Source organism: Rutidosis leptorrhynchoides, chromosome 11 (assembly GCF_046630445.1).
Source record: "Rutidosis leptorrhynchoides isolate AG116_Rl617_1_P2 chromosome 11, CSIRO_AGI_Rlap_v1, whole genome shotgun sequence".
NCBI classification, from domain to species: Eukaryota; Viridiplantae; Streptophyta; class Magnoliopsida; order Asterales; family Asteraceae; genus Rutidosis; species Rutidosis leptorrhynchoides.
In genome coordinates, this window is record NC_092343.1 from 333,740,577 (window position 1) to 333,759,437 (window position 18,861).

Genomic DNA, 18,861 nt, shown 5'->3' on the forward strand with positions numbered 1-18,861 from the left:
CCGACATTATGACATAAAGAATTTAAGGCGAGTCAAGGAAAAATTTGCTCTTTATCTTGATTCCATATCACGATAAGTATTACTGATAATACTAATCAACGGTATTCTTGTGTCATGAAGGAACAATGACTCACCAAGGTCAACACAATACTCCTTCCGAAACTCTCGAACAAGCTCTTCAATGAATGATAGCCACCGCCGTGGGTGAGGCCGTGGCCGATCACTTCTCCAACCAAAACAACAATCAGGGAGTCGGTAATTCAAGCGAAGGTTGCTCCTACAAAGACTTCATGAAGTACAATCCTCCCATTTTCGATGGAACCGGGGGACCGGTTGCTCTCACCCGATGGTTCGAACAAACGGAAGCCGTTTTTACTATAAGCGGTTGTCGGGACCAAGATAAGGTCAAGTTTTCCACCCTCACTTTCACCGGTGTTGCTCTCTCATGGTGGAACAAGTATGTACAATCGATTGGTATCGATGAAGCCCACACACTCTCTTGGACCAGATTAAGAGAAAGGATGATCACCGAATACTTCCCGCGCGACGAGACTTGAAGGCTTGAACAGGGGCTAAGAAATTTACAAACGGTCTGGAATGACCTCGAAGCTTATAATCAACGGTTTACCGAGCTAGTCTTAATGTGTCCAAACCTCATGACTCCTGAATCCCTAAGAGTCGAACTTTACATGGATGGCCTTCCGAAGAGCGTTCAACACGGGGTAATGTCATCCAAACCTGCCAACCTACAAGAGGCTCTAGCGATGGCCCGCCAGTCTATAAAAACGGTGGAGGGAATTGAAGCACCGGCACCAACGGCCAAAAATCAACCGAGTTGAAACAAAAGAACATGGGAAGCCTCACAATTAAGCAACCACAACAATAACAACCTCTCCAAGAAGCCTTTCACCCCCGGTGGCAAGAAGAGGTATGCCGGAAACCTACCTTATTGTAACAAGTGCCGCAAACATCATTTGGGTGAATGTGGCAAACCATTTTGCAACAAGTGTCAAAGAAGTGGCCATGTGGCCAGCGATTGTAAACGTACCGCCCCCATCGTTCAGAAGGGGCCCAATGTACCAAAAACGGGCGTTTGCTATAAATGCGGCCAACCGAGCCATTTTAGAAATGCATGCCCAATGAATAAAGCCAAAATTAATACACGCAGTTGAGCTTTCAACACTAACGCCAAGGATGCCCGACGTGACGATGAACTAGTCACGGGTACGTTTCTCCTCAACAACTCTTATATTACTTGTTTATTCGATTCGGGTGTCGATAAATATTTTGTATCCAAGGCTTTGGCTCATACCCTTTGCACTCCACCATTTCCCCCTAGATATTACTTAGGCCATTCAAGTGACCAACGGAAAACTATTGCGTACCGATAAATTTTATCGGAGGATATACGTTAAACTTATTGGGTGGATAATTTGAATTTTGACTTGATACCTATAGAACTAGGGAGCTCAAAACCTATTCGTTAAGAAGAAAATGATTTCTTACATGAGTATGGATTATCGTGAACTAAATAATTTCTGATTGAGAACCGATATCCTCTTCCCCGTATCAACAACCTCTTGAACCGTTACAAGGATTTCGCGTGTATTCCAAATTCGACCTTCATGCTGGTTATCATCAATTGAGGGTTAAGGGAGACAATGCCTCCTAAACCGCTTTCCGAACTCGCTACGATAGTTATAATTTTCTTTTAATATCATTCAGTTTAACTAAGGCTCCGTACGTATTCATAGACCTCCTGAACCGCGTATGCAAACTTATCTAGATAAATTCGTTACCGTACTTATAATTGATGTTCTAATCTATTCAAGCGGAAAGAAGGAAACGAACAACATCTCCGTCTTACGCTCGAACTCTTAAGAAAAGAGCAACTCCATGCCAAAATCTCCAAGTGTGAATTTTGGTTAAACGAAGTTCAAATCCTAAACCATGTTGTTAGTGGTCAAGGTATTACAATAAATCTCACAATCGAAGCCCCACGTAATCAGGAAACCCGCACGACTCTGACTTGTATTCGTAAAATCTTATATCTCGCCGGTTATTACCGTAGATTCATTTCTGACTTTTTCTCGTGTTGCTCGTCCTTTAACCCCGTTAACTCACCGAGGAGAGAATTAAACCTCTCCGTGCACGAACTTTGAACGCGATTATTCACACCAACCTTACTAGCTAAATTCGTGTAGCACAATGGAATTCAAATATGGAAATATTTCTACTTGAACGCCAGAAAGGCATACTCTCTCGAATCGAAATCAAGGAAACTGAAATTCGTTATTTTGCACGAAGAATTTGAATACTTATTTATGGATCCGATCAATTTTCTTGTCATCACGTACCACGATACATAACTCTGCTATTTCACTATGACCGTCTGATATTACTGGGACCCAAGATGACACACAATCCAAGGATATTTCCTTCTTCTTTGACTTATGGCTCTTATGCTTCTGATGTGGCCAACTACTACTCAACTCCGAACTATACAACTACGTGTACTATCACGTTTTCCCACCAAGTCTCAACATTTGACCACTAGATGCGCGACATGGTTACCTCAAGGTGTGAACTCAGCCTATTCTAAGTTCTCATTTCACTCCTGTCTTTTCTCTCGCACTTCCGTATAAGGAAACTTTTTATAAAATTTCTCAATGAAGAGAGAAACTCTTCACATTCTATTAGTATTCGCCACGAGGGTGAATAGTCCTAACAAACATTTTCGGAAACCGATAGATCTTCCGCGGCGCGGACCTCTTAAGAGACGAAACCTGTTCAAACGTGTTTTAAAGAAAATTCTAGTTCGGCACGGCGTGCCATCTCCATTAAAATTTCAGATCGGGATACTCATCTCACTTCTAAATTCGGGATGCCTTACAAGGAACCTCGGGGACCCGTCCAAACATGAGTACCACGTATCATCCACAAACCAGCAGACCAAACAAACGTACGATTCAAATCTTGGAAAGACATGTTACAAACTTGTATTGTTGCCTTTAGTTGTCTCCTCTCACAACAGTAGTTACCACTCGTATATTAACGCCGCACCTTTCGAAACCTTACATCACCACAAGTGTTTTTCTCCTATTTCGCTGGACTGAAGTAGGTGACAAGCAAATCATCAGATTTGAAATCATTTAAGAAATAACCGTTGAGATAATTCAAGTCCGAGGAGGGCTCAAGACGACCCGTAATCACCAAAGGAGTTATACCGAGGTTAGATGAAAACCACTTAAGTTCAAAGTCAATAGCCGTGTAATATAAAAAAAAAAAATTAAAAAAAAACCGCACCATGGAAAGGTGTAATCCGTTTCGGGAAATCGAGGAAGGTTATATCAGCGATATTGATCCTTTTGAAATCTTGGGGCGTATTGGAACCGCTTCCTACCGTTTAGGTCCCCTGACTCAATTAAGTTTCCGTTTACCTTACGTTCCATGTAACAAACTTAGAGACGTGTCCTGCGAAACAGGAACGTGCTATCCTTCCAGATAAACTTACAATCGATAACAACTCCTCTTCGTAGAAAAACCGGTTGAAATTGTGGATCGTAAAACCAAGCCTTAATACAACGTGAAATACCGAATGTCAAGGTTCATGAGAATGCCCAAGGACGTATCTTCACTTATTCATAGCATAGACAACGCAAGGTCTCTAGGAAGAGACATCAACCATTGCTTCCAACTAAATTTCGGGACGAAATTTCTTTTAAGGTGTGGGTAATGTAACATCCCGCATTTTTCCGTTAAACTATTTTAACGTCCGTCTTTTTATTTTTAAATAATGCATTCATATTTTTAGATTTGTACCTTCCATTATTTAGCATTTCTAATATTCGTGTTATTTAATTTATAACATCCCTCGTTGCTCTAGCGTATTTAAAATATTCGTTCGGTTAATTCCCGCACTCGATTACAAACTTGAGGGACTAATCTTGCCACTTGGGCAAAATGGGTTAACTAGTAACCTCCTCACCACCACACATCTCATTCATCATCTTCTTCCTCCCTTCTTACTTCCCTTTTATGCTCTCAAAATCTTCAAACACAAATTCATCATCCAAATCCATTCTAGCAAGTATCTTTCAAAACAAATTGCATAATTGGAATCCTCTCTTCATCCTCTACAACTTGATACCAAATTCATCTCATTTGGGTAACTTTCTAAAATTACTAGATTCTTTGTTCTTGATGTTTTTAACTTATAAAATTGTTAGTTAGTGTCTATGGCTCAAGTATAATATGAATACATGTTTTGTTTGCTCGATTTGTTGTTTTGAGTAACTAGTTTGAACATTTGAAATGGGTGTGCTTAATCCTTGCTTTTGGTTGATTAAATGTTGTTCAAATGTTAAAGTTCATGTATTAAATGTGTTACTAGCATCATTAGCTTCATTTCGATGTGTAGGTTGATTTAGAAAAGCTTCATTTACAAAATGGTTGAATTCATGATTTTGATTAGGGTTTGATGAACTCTAAAATGAACTTTTGATGTTTTGAATGCCATGAAATGTTATTAGTTAGTTATTAGTTGTATTGTATGTTTCATTACCTTCAAAACGGCGTATCGTATGTGTAAATTGGATTCCCGAGTCAAGAAATGCGTTTTACGAACTTGAAACTTCGATTTTGAACATTTAACGATCATTTATTGAAGTTTTCATTGTTTTTAATGATGGAATTGATTCATTAAATGTGTTTAGTTGTATTCCTCTTTAAATTACCTTTCCAACGATATAAGATACGTGTTTTGAATGTTAACGAGTCAAAAGTTATGGTTGTTTGAAGTTGAAATCGTCTAAGTGTAAACTGCCCCAGAATTGCTGCACCAGACACAGATGCGGCGCATCTGCCTTGGATGCGGCGCATCTGAGGCAGACTGCCCAAAAATGTCAATTTTCGCTTAATTCTAAGTATGCTATGCACCCCCGATCAACATGAAACTTGGCCAACATGCTCATATATGATTTCTAAGCTTAGGAAAATAGTTCGGGACCCGACCCGAACGTGTTGACTTTTTCGTTGACTTTGACTTTGACCAAGTTTGACTTTTTAGTCAAACTTAACCAAACACTTATGCAATCATTCTAACTTGCTTCTATACTTGTATCTTGCGTGAAACTTGACAATTAGATTCACATGCTATATAATCGAGTCGTAACGAGCCATAGGACTAATTGAACAACTTTGACCAACTGTGTTTACCGTTATTGATACAACCTACTTGTTTAGGTCAAGGCTAGCATTTGTTCTTGCATACATTTACTTGTGAAGTACTATTATACTCTTGCACTCGAGGTGAGATCATAGTCCCACTTTTACTCTTTTGAACTTACATTTGGGATGAGAAAACATAAACGTTTCTTTTTACTAAGTGAACACAAGTACAGGAAAACAAACATTCTACATACGAGTTTAGAACAAAATCCTCAATTCGATTATCATTAGTTACACTTGCCGGGTGTAAGCGAGAACTTATGTTGTATGGATCCATATGGGTTTGACAAACCCTCATTCAAACGGTTCGCTACCGTTTACGAATGGAATATATTTTCGTGAAACAGTGTATGTTCTAACACTATTGTGATGGGGTTCTATGGAAGGAAATGTTAAGCATTGATAATTGGGTGCTCGTGAAACAAACTTTTGGAATGTATTACTATTATACCAATGTTACAAATCTTGTGGTTCACTTGTACTTACTTACTTAAACCTATGATTTCACCAACGTTTTCGTTGACAGATTTCTATGTTTTTCTCAGGTCTTTGAATGATTTGTGATACATGCTTCCGCTCATTAATTGATACTTGCATTGGATGTCGAGTATATGTGCATACATGGAGCGTCTTTTGACTTTATTTAAAATTGTGTCGCATAGGTTTCATTTGTACTTATAACTTTGTAACGTAACTTTTGGTTGAACCATTCTGGTAAACTTGGAAACAATCTTTACTTATGAAATGTAGGCGGCGTATTTTGGTCAAACGTTATTTTAAAGACTTATGACCGCGTAACGGGACCTAAGTAGTCGGCGCCGTCAATGACGATTTTGTCGGGTCGCTACACTCATGAAGACATGGTACGTTTGTATGAGGCTCATGAGAAACTTCACGGTTTTCCCGGAATGCTCGGTAGCATCGATTGTATGCATTGGAAATTGGGAAAATGCCCAGTTGCATGGACATGATAATTTACTAGAGGGGATTACGATTATCCAAATATTATGCTTGAAGTTGTTGCCTCGTATGACAACTGGATTTGGCATGTTTACTTTGGAGATGCAGGAGCAAACAATGACTTCAACGTTTTACATGCTAGTCCTTTGTTCAACTCAATGCTCAATGATGAAATGTTAGACATCCCTTTTTATGCCAACGATGTCGAGTACAAAAGAGGTTATTACTTAGCTGACGGAATTTACCCAACATGAGCATCATTCGTTAAGGTGTATTCTAATACAGCTGATCAAAAACCTACTTACTTTCCAAAGAAACAAGTTTCTACACGCAAGGATGTTGAGAGAACCTTTGGTATCTTACAGGGACGTTGGCTTATATTACAACAATCGACACGAGCTTACAAGGTGAAAGCTATTCAAATGATCATGTATGTAGTATCATTCTGCTCAACATGATTATTGAATATAACGGGTATAACATTGTTGAGAATGCCCGGGTTTATGAACTGGTTGTTAACATGCAAGGTAGTTGGATCGATAGGTGTGACACGCAGTTGGATCAATTGCAGTTTTGTTTTTAATTATGATTTGTAATTTTTTTTTCTAGTAATTCAAGTTTTATTTTGTTTAATTTTATTTTTAATTAATTTAATTATTTAAAAAGAATACTAAATAATAATCAATATATGTTTAATAATTAATATATATTTAGAAGATTTTTGACAGGACTGAAATTGAAAGGATTCCTCCTTGTTAACTGTATATATTTCGTTAGTCACCAAACAGCAACATGGACAATTTGCACCAACATATTAAGTGGAGGAACACACAATGCACTATCCTGTTCACTTGAATTCACAACGTTTAATGACCTTCATAAACATGCTGACTTGGATAGCCTTCGGAGTAAAATTTGGTTTATTTTTGTCTTTTCTCTTTCATTTTAATTTCAATTTAGTTACCTAACTATTGTGTTGCCGGTTTAACCATAGATATACAATGCTTACTGATCATCGATCAAGGACCTGATACAGTAACATGAAGGGAAATCGTTATCGTTTATAATGAGTAAGATACACTTTATTTGTCCTTTGTATGGTGTATATAAAATTAATCTTACATATGCATGTTTTCTTTTAGAATGAAACTGAAAGTGACGAATTTTAGGTGTAAACAAAGTGCTGTGTATTAGTTTAATAAATGGTTATGCTACATACTTTAATTTTTCATTATCTTGGATCAGAGTCAAGCATTCGTTCAGCCAGGACACCTTTTCGGGTACAACTCTGCTCTTTTCAGCTTAAATTCACGTCTTAAGCCATAGTTTGCGACCCATTTGCTACTAAACGGGTTGAATTTGGTTATGTTATCTGGGTTAATGTGTAGAAATGATATGAACTTGCTGAATTGCAATGAATCGAAGACATTCTTTTAATCGAAGTGAAGTCAGATAATCAAGAACAGAACTCCAATTCAAAAACGTTGTTGACTTGTTTTTACAGAGTCATGATAAGAACAAAATTTGGGAGAGAAAGTTTCTTTTTATTTCTGAATGACTTCTACTTACATATGAACAATCTATATATAGCCACTATGATCTAATTTGTAACTGAATTATGTTTACATTTGTAACTAACTTTCATCTACTAACTAACTACACGTGCAATAAGCGTGAATACATTTGAGTTCACATCAAGAAAATAAGCTGAAGTTTGTTCTTAATGTGTAGAACCTCCTTAATCTTTATATTCAGACGGTTACTTTAAAGTCTTACTACTATTAATGTTGTCATTGAATTTCAAGAATAGGATATAAGTTCAAGAATTTGTAGATAAGCTTCTTAACTGTACCACTTTTATCCAGAGGTGGCAAAATGGGCGGGTTGATGGGTCAAAACTGGTTCGAGTCCATTTAACAACACCGATATGAATTATTTCAAGTTTACATATGGAACATAATATATTCAAATTCGAACAAATACACACATATAATGAACGCTTTTAAATCACAAAAACAACAAGCAGAAACATCATGTGATTATTTCGATATAATTACGTTTTCTTTCACCAACACTGAAACCGTATCAATCATGTTTTATGTAGATACATAACAACAAAGAAACTTATGAAACGAATGCATAGTTAAGAGCTTTAATCACATCTTAAACATGGCCTTGAGCCTTCTCTTCTGGCAGGAGCTATCGGACTTGAATTCTGTTGTAAAACAAAATACAAATAATTTGTAAACATGAGAAGTACATTTTGAATTTACAGCTTGATTTTGAATCTGCAGTTGAGTTGTAAGCTAAAGCCAATATTGATTTGTCATTTAATCAAGCAAAACTGTGTTGAATTCATTACTAACAATATATTGGTCTCTTTTATTACTGTAAAATTTGAATCACAACTAACTAATGTATCATTAACTAAACCTAAACAGATTGTTAAGTTGTAACACAGCAACATGGAGATAACTGGAAACATACCTGAAAGCTCATAACTTTCCACTTCAATTGTTCTTGTGAAATACGTTTAACTCTCGAACCTGTGGAAGTGGACACATATGATAAAAAATTCCATTATATTCTACCTGGTCAACTAAGTCGATGATAGTTATAAGATCATTATTCATTATATCATTTATGTTGATGTTAATAATTTTCCCTAAAACCCAATGATCGATTCAGGAGCAACTTCAGGGATTTGCAAAAAATAAAAATGCATATCTTTAAGGAATTTCATGAAACACGTGGAGGGCCTGAATGAATATAGAGTTTCAACGAAGATCATATGTTTTCGAGTTATTTGCAATGAAGCCTAACAAACATAAATAAATAATATCCTATTAAATAAAGCTAATATATGAACGAGTTATTGTAAGAAATAGACATGAGGGACCTTTTGTACCTTCTGTCAATTACCCTCAAAGATGAAGTTGAGTCTGGTACATCTTTCATATTCGGGCAGTTATGAATAGTAAGATCACGAAGGCGAGTGAGTCGTATGACCACCCCTGTAATTGATTCCACATCCTTAAAATCTGCGATATATAGAGATGTTAGAGATGATGGAAGAAAAAAAGATGTTGAAGTAGTATTCATCGCATCTCCTTCCATTGCAAATGAAGTTACTCCTGAATCATCACCCCATAAGGTTAGTTTAACAAGTGATGTCGGGTATTTCTGCAACCCAAACTCTGATAATGGCTTCTTTAACATTCCAATTTGTAACTCCCTTAAATTAGGAGGCCACAATCCACATGGAAAACAATCCTCCAGGCTTGGACAATCACTTATCCACATCACTTCCAAAGATGTGAGATCTTGCAAATGCTCAAGAAGAGGAAATGACTTTAAACTTTTGCAGTTAAAGACCCGAAGAACCTTGAGAGAGGATGGGACCTCCAGCTCTGTCGTTGAAAATGTTAATGACGTCATTGAATCACAATCGTATATCTGCAACTCCTCAACATTATTAGGGCAATTGTAACACTCCAATGAATGACAAGCATCAATATACACTTCTCTAGTGACAGCTTTCATGTTGCTACTTCCAACATTAATCTCCTCCATGGTCAATGATTTCACTGAAGAACATCTACTGATATTCAAACTCTCAATGGTATTTGGGCAATTGAAGCTCTCCAGTGCCTCACAATCAGAAATACTCACTTTTCTTTTGACAGATTTCATGTTGCTACTTCCAACATTAACCTCAGGTACTGATGTTGTTAATCTAATTGAGAGCTCAACTAGTTTCGAACAACCTTCTATATCAATTTCACGAAGGTGGGGAAATGATCCAGTAGTTTTGTCACCATCACAATTTGACCATTTCTCCAATCTTGGCATATCAGCAATTTCCAAATATTCTAATGATGGAAATGATATATTATCCAAAACTGTACAATTTCTGCATCCTTTTAAACTAAGCTCTGTTAGCTTATCAAACGAGGTATCTCCAAACCAACTGGGATATTTCATTCCACCGTAGCATATAATCTTAAGTTTCTTCAACCTATTGTGAGGCCTTAAACTTTGAATTACTTCATATTCTACTGATAGTGCTCCAAATGAACATATATTTAGTAGCAATATCGTTCCAATATGTAAAGTTTTTAAATGTAATTTCCTTATTTTTAGTTGTAATAGTTAAATAAATAAGTGCGAAGACGAAAGACGCAAATCGCTCGAAAATGAAGATTTAAAGACAAAAACGAAGATTTGAAAGACCAAAACGTCCAAAAAGCTCAAATGTACAAGATACAATTCAAAAGGTTCAATTTATTTATGAGAAACGTCTAAAAATGACAAGAGTACAAGTTACAAAACGCAAAGTACAAGATATTAAATTATACGAAAGGACGTTCGAAAATCCGGAACCGGTACCCGAGCCAACTATCAACGCTCGACGCAACGGAGCTGAAAGTACAAGTCAACTATGCACAAGAATATAATATAATATTTAAATAATTCATAATAAGAATAATAATAAATAATAAAAAGTTGTTAATTGAGAATAGTTAAGGGGTCATAAGTGAAAATTTCAAATCAACATTTGCCTATAAAATGGAATTCACGTAGTAATGAAAAAGAACACCTTCACTTCATTTTTCTTTCTTTCCCTCTGTAAGAATATATATATTTATATTTATAATATTAAGTTTAATTTAAGTTTAATATTAAGTTCCCTTACCTTTCATAGATCAAATGTTGGAAAGATTAGCCGGAAATAGCTACTATTGTTTTCTAGTTGGATTTTCCGGATATTTTCAAATTCCAATAGCACCCGAGGACCAAGAGAAAACCACATTCACGTGTCCTTATGGTACTTTTGCTTACAAACGCATGCCATTTGGACTTTGCAACGCCCCTGCAACCTTTCAAAGGTGCATGATGGCGATTTTTCACGACATGATAGAAGAATGCATGGAAGTATTCATGGATGACTTTTCAGTCTTCGGTGATACATTTAAATCATGTCTAGTTAATCTAGGGCATGCCGGTTTTTACCGACGTTTCATAAAAGATTTTTCTAAAATTGCCACTCCTATGAATAAACTCCTAGAAAAGGATGCGCCATTCATCTTTTCAGATGAGTGTATCAAATCTTTTAATATTCTTAAAGAGAAACTCACTAATGCACCGATCATGATAACACCAAATTGGAATCTACCATTTGAACTAATGTGCGATGCAAGTGATTTTGCAATGGGAGCCGTTTTAGGACAAAGGATTGAAAAACGATTTCAACCTATTTATTACGCTAGTAAGACGTTACAAGGAGCACAAACAAATTACACAACTACTGAAAAAGAACTCCTTGCTATTGTCTTTGCTTTTGACAAATTTCGTTCATATCTCGTTCTATCCAAAACGGTGGTCTATACCGACCATTCTGCTCTTAGATACCTATTTTCAAAACAAGATGCTAAACCAAGATTAATCCGTTGGATCTTACTCTTACAAGAGTTTGATATTGAAATCCGAGATAAAAGAGGAGCAGAAAATCTCGCCGCTGATCATCTTTCTCGTCTTGAAAATCCCGAATTAGAAGTTCTAAATGAATCAGCCATACAAGACAACTTTCCTGATGAATATCTATTGAAGATAGATTATAAAGAAATCCCATGGTTTGCAGACTATGCAAACTACTTAGTTTGTGGATTCCTTGAAAAAGGATTATCATACCAAAGACGAAAGAAATTCTTCAGTGATATAAAACACTATTTCTGGGAAGATCCACATTTGTTTAAAAGTTGTCCCGATGGAATAATACGCCGATGTGTATTTGGAGATGAAGCTAGTAAAATTTTAAACCATTGTCACACAGGACCAACAGGAGGGCATTATGGGCCTCAACTAACAGCAAGAAAAGTTTATGAAGCTGGATTCTATTGGCCTACAATTTACAAAGACGCACACCTTCTTTGCAAATCCTGTGATGCATGTCAACGGGCCGGAAAAATAAGTCAACGTGATGAAATGCCACAAAATGTCATCCAAGTATGTGAAGTATTTGACATTTGGGGTATTGACTTTATGGGTCCATTTCCAAAATCTCATAATAATCTATATATACTCGTAGCCATTGATTATGTATCTAAATGGGCGGAAGCACAAGCTCTCCCAACTAACGATGCACGAGTTGTAGTCAACTTTTTAAAACGTCTTTTTACAAGGTTTGGAACACCGAAAGCTTTAATAAGTGATCGGGGTACTCATTTCTGTAATAATCAACTTGAGAAAGTTCTTAAAAGATATGGAGTAACTCATAAAATCTCCACCGCATATCATCCACAAACAAGTGGACAAGTTGAAAATACCAACCGAGCTTTAAAACGTATTCTAGAGAAAACCGTAGGATCAAATCCAAAGGAATGGTCCATTAAATTGGAGGATGCACTCTGGGCTTTTAGAACAGCCTACAAAACTCCAATTGGAACCACACCTTTTAGACTTGTTTATGGAAAAGCATGTCATCTTCCAGTAGAAATTGAACACAAAGCATTTTGGGCTTTGAAGACATGTAATCTTGATTTACATGAAGCCGGACGTCTACGATTAAGTCAACTAAACGAATTAGAAGAATTAAGACATGAAGCATACGAAAATTCGTTAATCTATAAAGAAAGAACGAAGAAATGGCATGATAAAAGAATCAGAAGTTCAAAAGAATTTAAAGAAGGAGACAGAGTTCTTCTTTTCAATTCACGATTCAAACTATTTCCTGGAAAATTGAAATCAAGATGGTCTGGACCATTCATAGTCAAAAGAGTTTTCCCATACGGAACGATAGAATTAATAAATTCAAATGGGATTGAATTTAAAGTTAATGGTCACAGAGTTAAACATTACATACATGGTCCGATGGAAGTCGACAACGAAGTTAATCACAATTTCGACACCACAGCTAACTAAGTGTGGGGAGAATCAAGTCTTTAAAGGATAATATGTATTTCTGTTAGAGTTAGATTGTCTGTTTTCGTGTAGTTCTCGAAAATGGAACCCGAATGGTCTTTCCCTAGCAGACCCTAAAGAACTAGTCTTCTCCCCCCATTCTGAATTTTTATTTTTTTTAGGTTTTTACAAAATGAAGACTGCCTGTGAACTAAACCATGGTCTAATGCTACACGCTTTGATCACTAAAAGAAATAATGACATACTACCGAGTGAATTAGTATCAGTAATCAGAGAAAGAATGGACGGAGTTAGAAAAGAATCCAGATGCGAAGATAATAAGTTACAATTTGGTAAAGGAAAATCAAAATCCGCAGCGAAAAGAAGAGCACGACACCTAGAAAGATGTCACAAATGCGGAAAATGGTCACATGGAGGTAAATGTTCAAATAATCAAACCTATTCAAATACCGAATTTGTTACTTTATGCAGAGACGGACCGTTCATATGTTTAGAAGAAAAGACACTGAATGCTCGAGGTTACGCTTATGTAGCCATGGAAAATCAATTAAACCGACTATCTTATGAATGGAATAGATCATATAACTAAGAAATCTATTTCACAGGTATGTCTGTACAGTTTTTATTTTTATTTTTATTTTTAACCTTTTGATAATAAACGCTAATTTGTTCGCTAAAAAGTATTAAATTGGTATTGAATAAAATTAGGTTTGGCGACCGAAATTATTGATATCATTCAAAAATTTATTACATCACTGCGAAATTTAACGTTTATTCTTAAGGTATAAATATCTTTAATCAATCAACCCAAAATATTTCAAAAATTCGTCATGAGTTAAATTAGGTCTTGGAACCGAAATTACTTTACCGAAAAGAGGGGCGAATATTTTTGATAATATTTGATTGATTAAAGTGGGATAAAAAGACAAAAAGATTTTTAATTTTATTTTTTTTACCATGTTTTTAAAATTAATATTTATAATTAATATTGTAAACTTTGTAAAAACAATATATTTAAAATTGTAAATATTTGAAAAATTAATATAAGTTTGATATGAATTTATAAATTTTTAAATTAAGTTTGGTGTGAATTTTTAATTTTTAAAATATAAATTTTTAATTTTATGCATTTTAAATTTTAAGTTTGGTGTGAATTTTTATAAATTTTGAATTTTATATTTAAGTTGTGTGAATTTAAAAACAAAAATTTACTCTATCTCATTAAGTTAAAAATATGATTTTTAAAATTCGTCGTAAGTTGAAGACTAGGTCTTTGAACCGAAATTACTTTACCCAAGGGAGGGACGAGAACTTTTAATATCATTATTTTTAATCTTACTGATTTAAAGTATGCCAAAAACATTGATGTTATGCGAGGTGTATATAAAATAGCTTTATTTTTACTAGGAAATACTATTAAATACGATACAATTTTACACAAGATATTTATTTATTTATAGAATGGATATACTTAAACCTTGCTACAACACTTATAGGCAGTGTACCTAATCGTACAGTAGTGTAGTTTTTAGTAAGTCCGGTTCGTTCCACAGGGAAATCTTTAAACAAAGCTCAACGCTATATAAAAATACAAAAATATATATATAAGTAATATTATTATTATAAAGGGGGGTTTTTACCGTTTAATGACCGGTTTGTCGATTTTAAAACTTCAGTCGCAGTTAAAACCTAATGTAAAATATTAAATAAATAAAAGACTTAAATAAGCGTAAAGTAAATAACGATAATGAAATTGCGAATAATAAAAGTGCGATAAAATAAACTTGCGATAATTAAAAAGTACGATAATTAAAAGTGCAATTAAATAACAATAAATAAAAGTGCGATAATTAGAAGTGCAATTAAATATAAAATAAAGGAAATTAAATATGAAATAAAAGAATTATGCTTATTTAAACTTCCGTAATCATGATGTTTGACGTGTTGATTTTAGTTTTATGCCCATGGGTTAATTGTCCTTTGTCCTGGATTATTTAATATGTCCGTCTGGTTTTTGTCCATAACAGTCCATCAGTCATAAATATAAAGTGCGAGTGTCCTCGTCAAATTATTATTATACCCGAAGTTAAATATTCCAACTAATTGGGGATTCGAATTGTAACAAGGTTTTAATACTTTGTTTAATGAATACACCAGGTTATCGACTGCGTGTAAACCAAGGTTTTACTACTTTGTTAACAATTACACCAATTACCCTTGAATGTAATTTCACCCCTGTTTTAATTATTCTAGTGGCTATTAATCCATTCCCGTGTCCGGTTAAATGAACGATTATTCGTACATATAAATACCCCGCCCATCATGTCCTATCGAGTGTATATGGTAATTTATAGGGACGCCCAATTGTAAATCTTTATATTAACATTAACAAACTTTCATTTAGTTAAACAAATATAAAGCCCATTAATAGCCCATAGTCTAATTTCCACAAGTGTCGTTCTTTTGTCCAAACCCCAATTATGGTACAAAGCCCAATTACCCAATTTTAGTAATTAGCCCAACATCATGATTACTTCGTTTTAAATAAGCATAATAATAACTTAGCTACGAGACATTAATGTAAAAAGGTTGAACATAACTTACAATGATTAAAAATAGCGTAGCGTTACACGGACAGAATTTCGACTTACACCCTTACAACAATCGCTAACATACCCTTATTATTAGAATTAAAATTAAAATTAAAATATAAATTATATATATATATATATCGTTTACGTATGATAAGAAGGAAAAAAGATTATATAAAATGATCAGAATTCGGTTTGCTTTATAGGCAGTTTTTCAATTTGGGGCTCCGCGACTCACGGTGAAATCCTCTTCAAACTCCGCGAGTCGCGGAGAATGAATTTACAGCTCAGTCCTTGGAGTCTTTCTCTGCCGACGGTTTTTTTATTTATAAATATAATATATATATAATTAATATAATTAATTATATATTATATTATATTTATATACATAGTTAACTTGTAATTTTTAGTCCGTTGCGTCGAGCGTTAAGAGTTGACTCTGGTCCCGGTTCCGGATTTTTGAACGTCCTTGCGTACAATTTAATATCTTGTACTTTGCGTTTTGAATCTTGTACTCTTGTAATTTCGAGACGTTTCTTATCAATAATTGGAACCTTTTTGATTGTCTTTTGTACTTTTGAGCTTTTTGGTCGTTTGCGTCTTCAATTCGTCGAATCTGTCTTTTGTCTTCACCTTTTATTATTTAAACGAATATCACTTGTAAATAGAACAATTGCAACTAAAAGCTTGTCTTTCTTCAGGAATAATGCTATGAAATATATGTTCGTTTTTAGCATTATCAAATATTCCCACACTTGAGCGTTGCTTGTCCTCAAGCAATATCGTTTTGAAATACTAGAATCACTTCTTTATTCTTCACACTTTGTACATCAGTGATTTTCTATACGGCGGTATAAACAATGGTAGTAACGATATGGTTTACAGTCCCACATGACTATAAAAATTTAGATCCATTAAGGAAATTGGATCTTTATGAAAACATTTGATCTTTTGAAAATTAAATCTAGTTTTTACCCTAGATAAGTTTTCCGGGATAACCCTTTACCGGTGTTTGCAAAATATTTTTGTGGGTTTGGTGGGTTTCAGATTTGAAAATTTTAGCTCAAAACTTGCGGTTTTGTGTCACCCACTTGCTAACCTTGTATTTGGGAAGCAACACGTCCAGTTTACTTGTCCCGTATATTACCTTTCGGTAAACTACCGTCCGGTTGTAAAGGAAAGCGTTGAACAAGCAACTGTTAAGGCAATGTCCCCTGACATGCTTTTAATTATGGTCTATAACGTGTTGGACGCAATTACTATCCTTGGTAGGAGCAATAGTAAAGCTCACCCTTATAATTTTTCGGTTTGGCACAAGGTCCTGTCTTTGACCATGCTATGCAACCACCGTTCTTACGGTTGACACCCGATTTAGTTCAGGTGACCTAATGAATTCCAGGTGAATTCCTAGGATTTTACGTTCAATGGTAATGAACGCATTGAAAATAGGGTTTTCAGAAAATAAATCGGTTTGTAATTTTGATCAAAATATTTTCTCGTTCAAGCTCGAGTTTAGATATCATTGAATTCCATGAGTTTGTAATTCTCAATCTTTAAGGTCAATCTCTAGGATTGAGTAATATCAGTCTTAAAAGCTGATTTTTAATCTTTAAGGAGATTATCCTTTCTGGGGATCTGATTCATTAGTCTTATCCAGCTAATTTGCATGGTGCCCCCCCATTGTACGAGATAAATCCTTCTCATGGTTAGGATAAATCTGACCACTTGGCGACCCTGTTTAATGCTGAGGTCCGTGGATTTCCTGCTGATTTTAGTGATGACTTTTCTAGATTTTTTGTCAACCTACAGCTGGTCTGGACGACAACTTCATGACCTAAATCAAGAAGCGCGTGTCTTTTTCGGAAGACTTTACTTCCTTTTAATGATGGAATTGATTCATCGTGTAGATCCATCTCTTCTTTTCTTTCATCGGGTAAAACAGTTTAGTTTAGTCCAAAGCAAAAGTATTTTCAGTTATTTGTTACAGATATATGTGACATATGTTTAAGATAACTTGGTAAATTTTCCCACATTTGGCTTTTATTTTCCTTTTTATCGTCCTCTATTCCATTTTAAATGAATTTTAACATTTTGGTTTGTTTCTCAATTTATGTCCTTTCCGAGGTAACAATAATTTCGGTGTTAAAACCTAGTTTTATCGTTCATAAATATATATAAACATGAATTTGAGTTCATTTAATTGAAAATTTTTTTTAAAAATTTTACTAGAATTGGGTAGTTAGTATATAAGACTAGGGCTGTTCTTTTTTATCAGAGAGCACTAGATTCTAATACAACTACTGCTTTACTAGTATTTTTAATGGTAACCAAGTGTTTAAGATAAAAATTTTAAAATCCGAAAGAATTTAACCCCTTCCCACACTTAAGATCTTGCAATGCCCTCATTTGCAAGAAATCAGTAACAATTTAAATTATTGAGGGTGATTTGTGTGAAAATGATTAAATTTTTACCAAAGTTTCCAGATATATTGGCGTTTGTTTGCTGAATGATAAATGGTGCACATCATTTGTTCATTCCGTCTTGTTGTTATTTCACATATATTTTGCATCTTGTCGTCAAAATTAGTTGCTTTTGCTGAACTTAATGCCAGTCTTTGAAAATGCGTTGTTTTACCCTGTTGTGTACATAAGATAAACTGCAAACATATATACATATTTTTGAAGTTTGGTATATTACCCCACATTCAAAAATTATTAAAATCTAAGAATAAAAGTTAGATAATTATAAAAATGATTACAATATTAACAAAAGTATTAAACGTATCAATAATTACAAATTACAAAATAAAAATAATAAGTAAACTAAGGATGATATTGGTACCAATAGGGGTTCCAGGCATAACCATAAGTGCTATAGAATGCTTCGGCAGGGTCATACGTAGGATATGGTGGCTGCATCTCTATAGACCAAGGAGGGAAGATGGGTTTCGGTATAGGAATATAGTTTCTACCTATATGTTGGCAATGAGCTATGATCTGGTTCTGATGAACTTGCCAATCTTCAAATGCTCTCTGTCTAGCATTTTCGTATTCCTGAGAAGCTATAAACCTATGCATTTCTTGCATCTCATTCCCCCTCCTACATTACCTTGTTGCTGGTTTCTCTCCACCTGTGGATGTCTACCATGGTATCGTACTG

General features: G+C 34.9%; 1 protein-coding gene across 1 annotated transcript in view; it reads right to left on the reverse strand.

The window, feature by feature from the left end:
- Positions 1-8,691: 8,691 nt before the first annotated feature.
- The window catches only part of LOC139875784 (putative disease resistance RPP13-like protein 1), a 135,760-nt gene continuing 125,590 nt past the window's right edge, over positions 8,692-18,861 (reverse strand). The window contains exon 2 of the mRNA XM_071863082.1: positions 8,692-10,247. Within this exon, the coding sequence (XP_071719183.1) occupies positions 9,046-10,247 (1,202 nt within the window). The 3' untranslated portion in view covers positions 8,692-9,045. The remainder of the gene's footprint in view (positions 10,248-18,861) is intronic.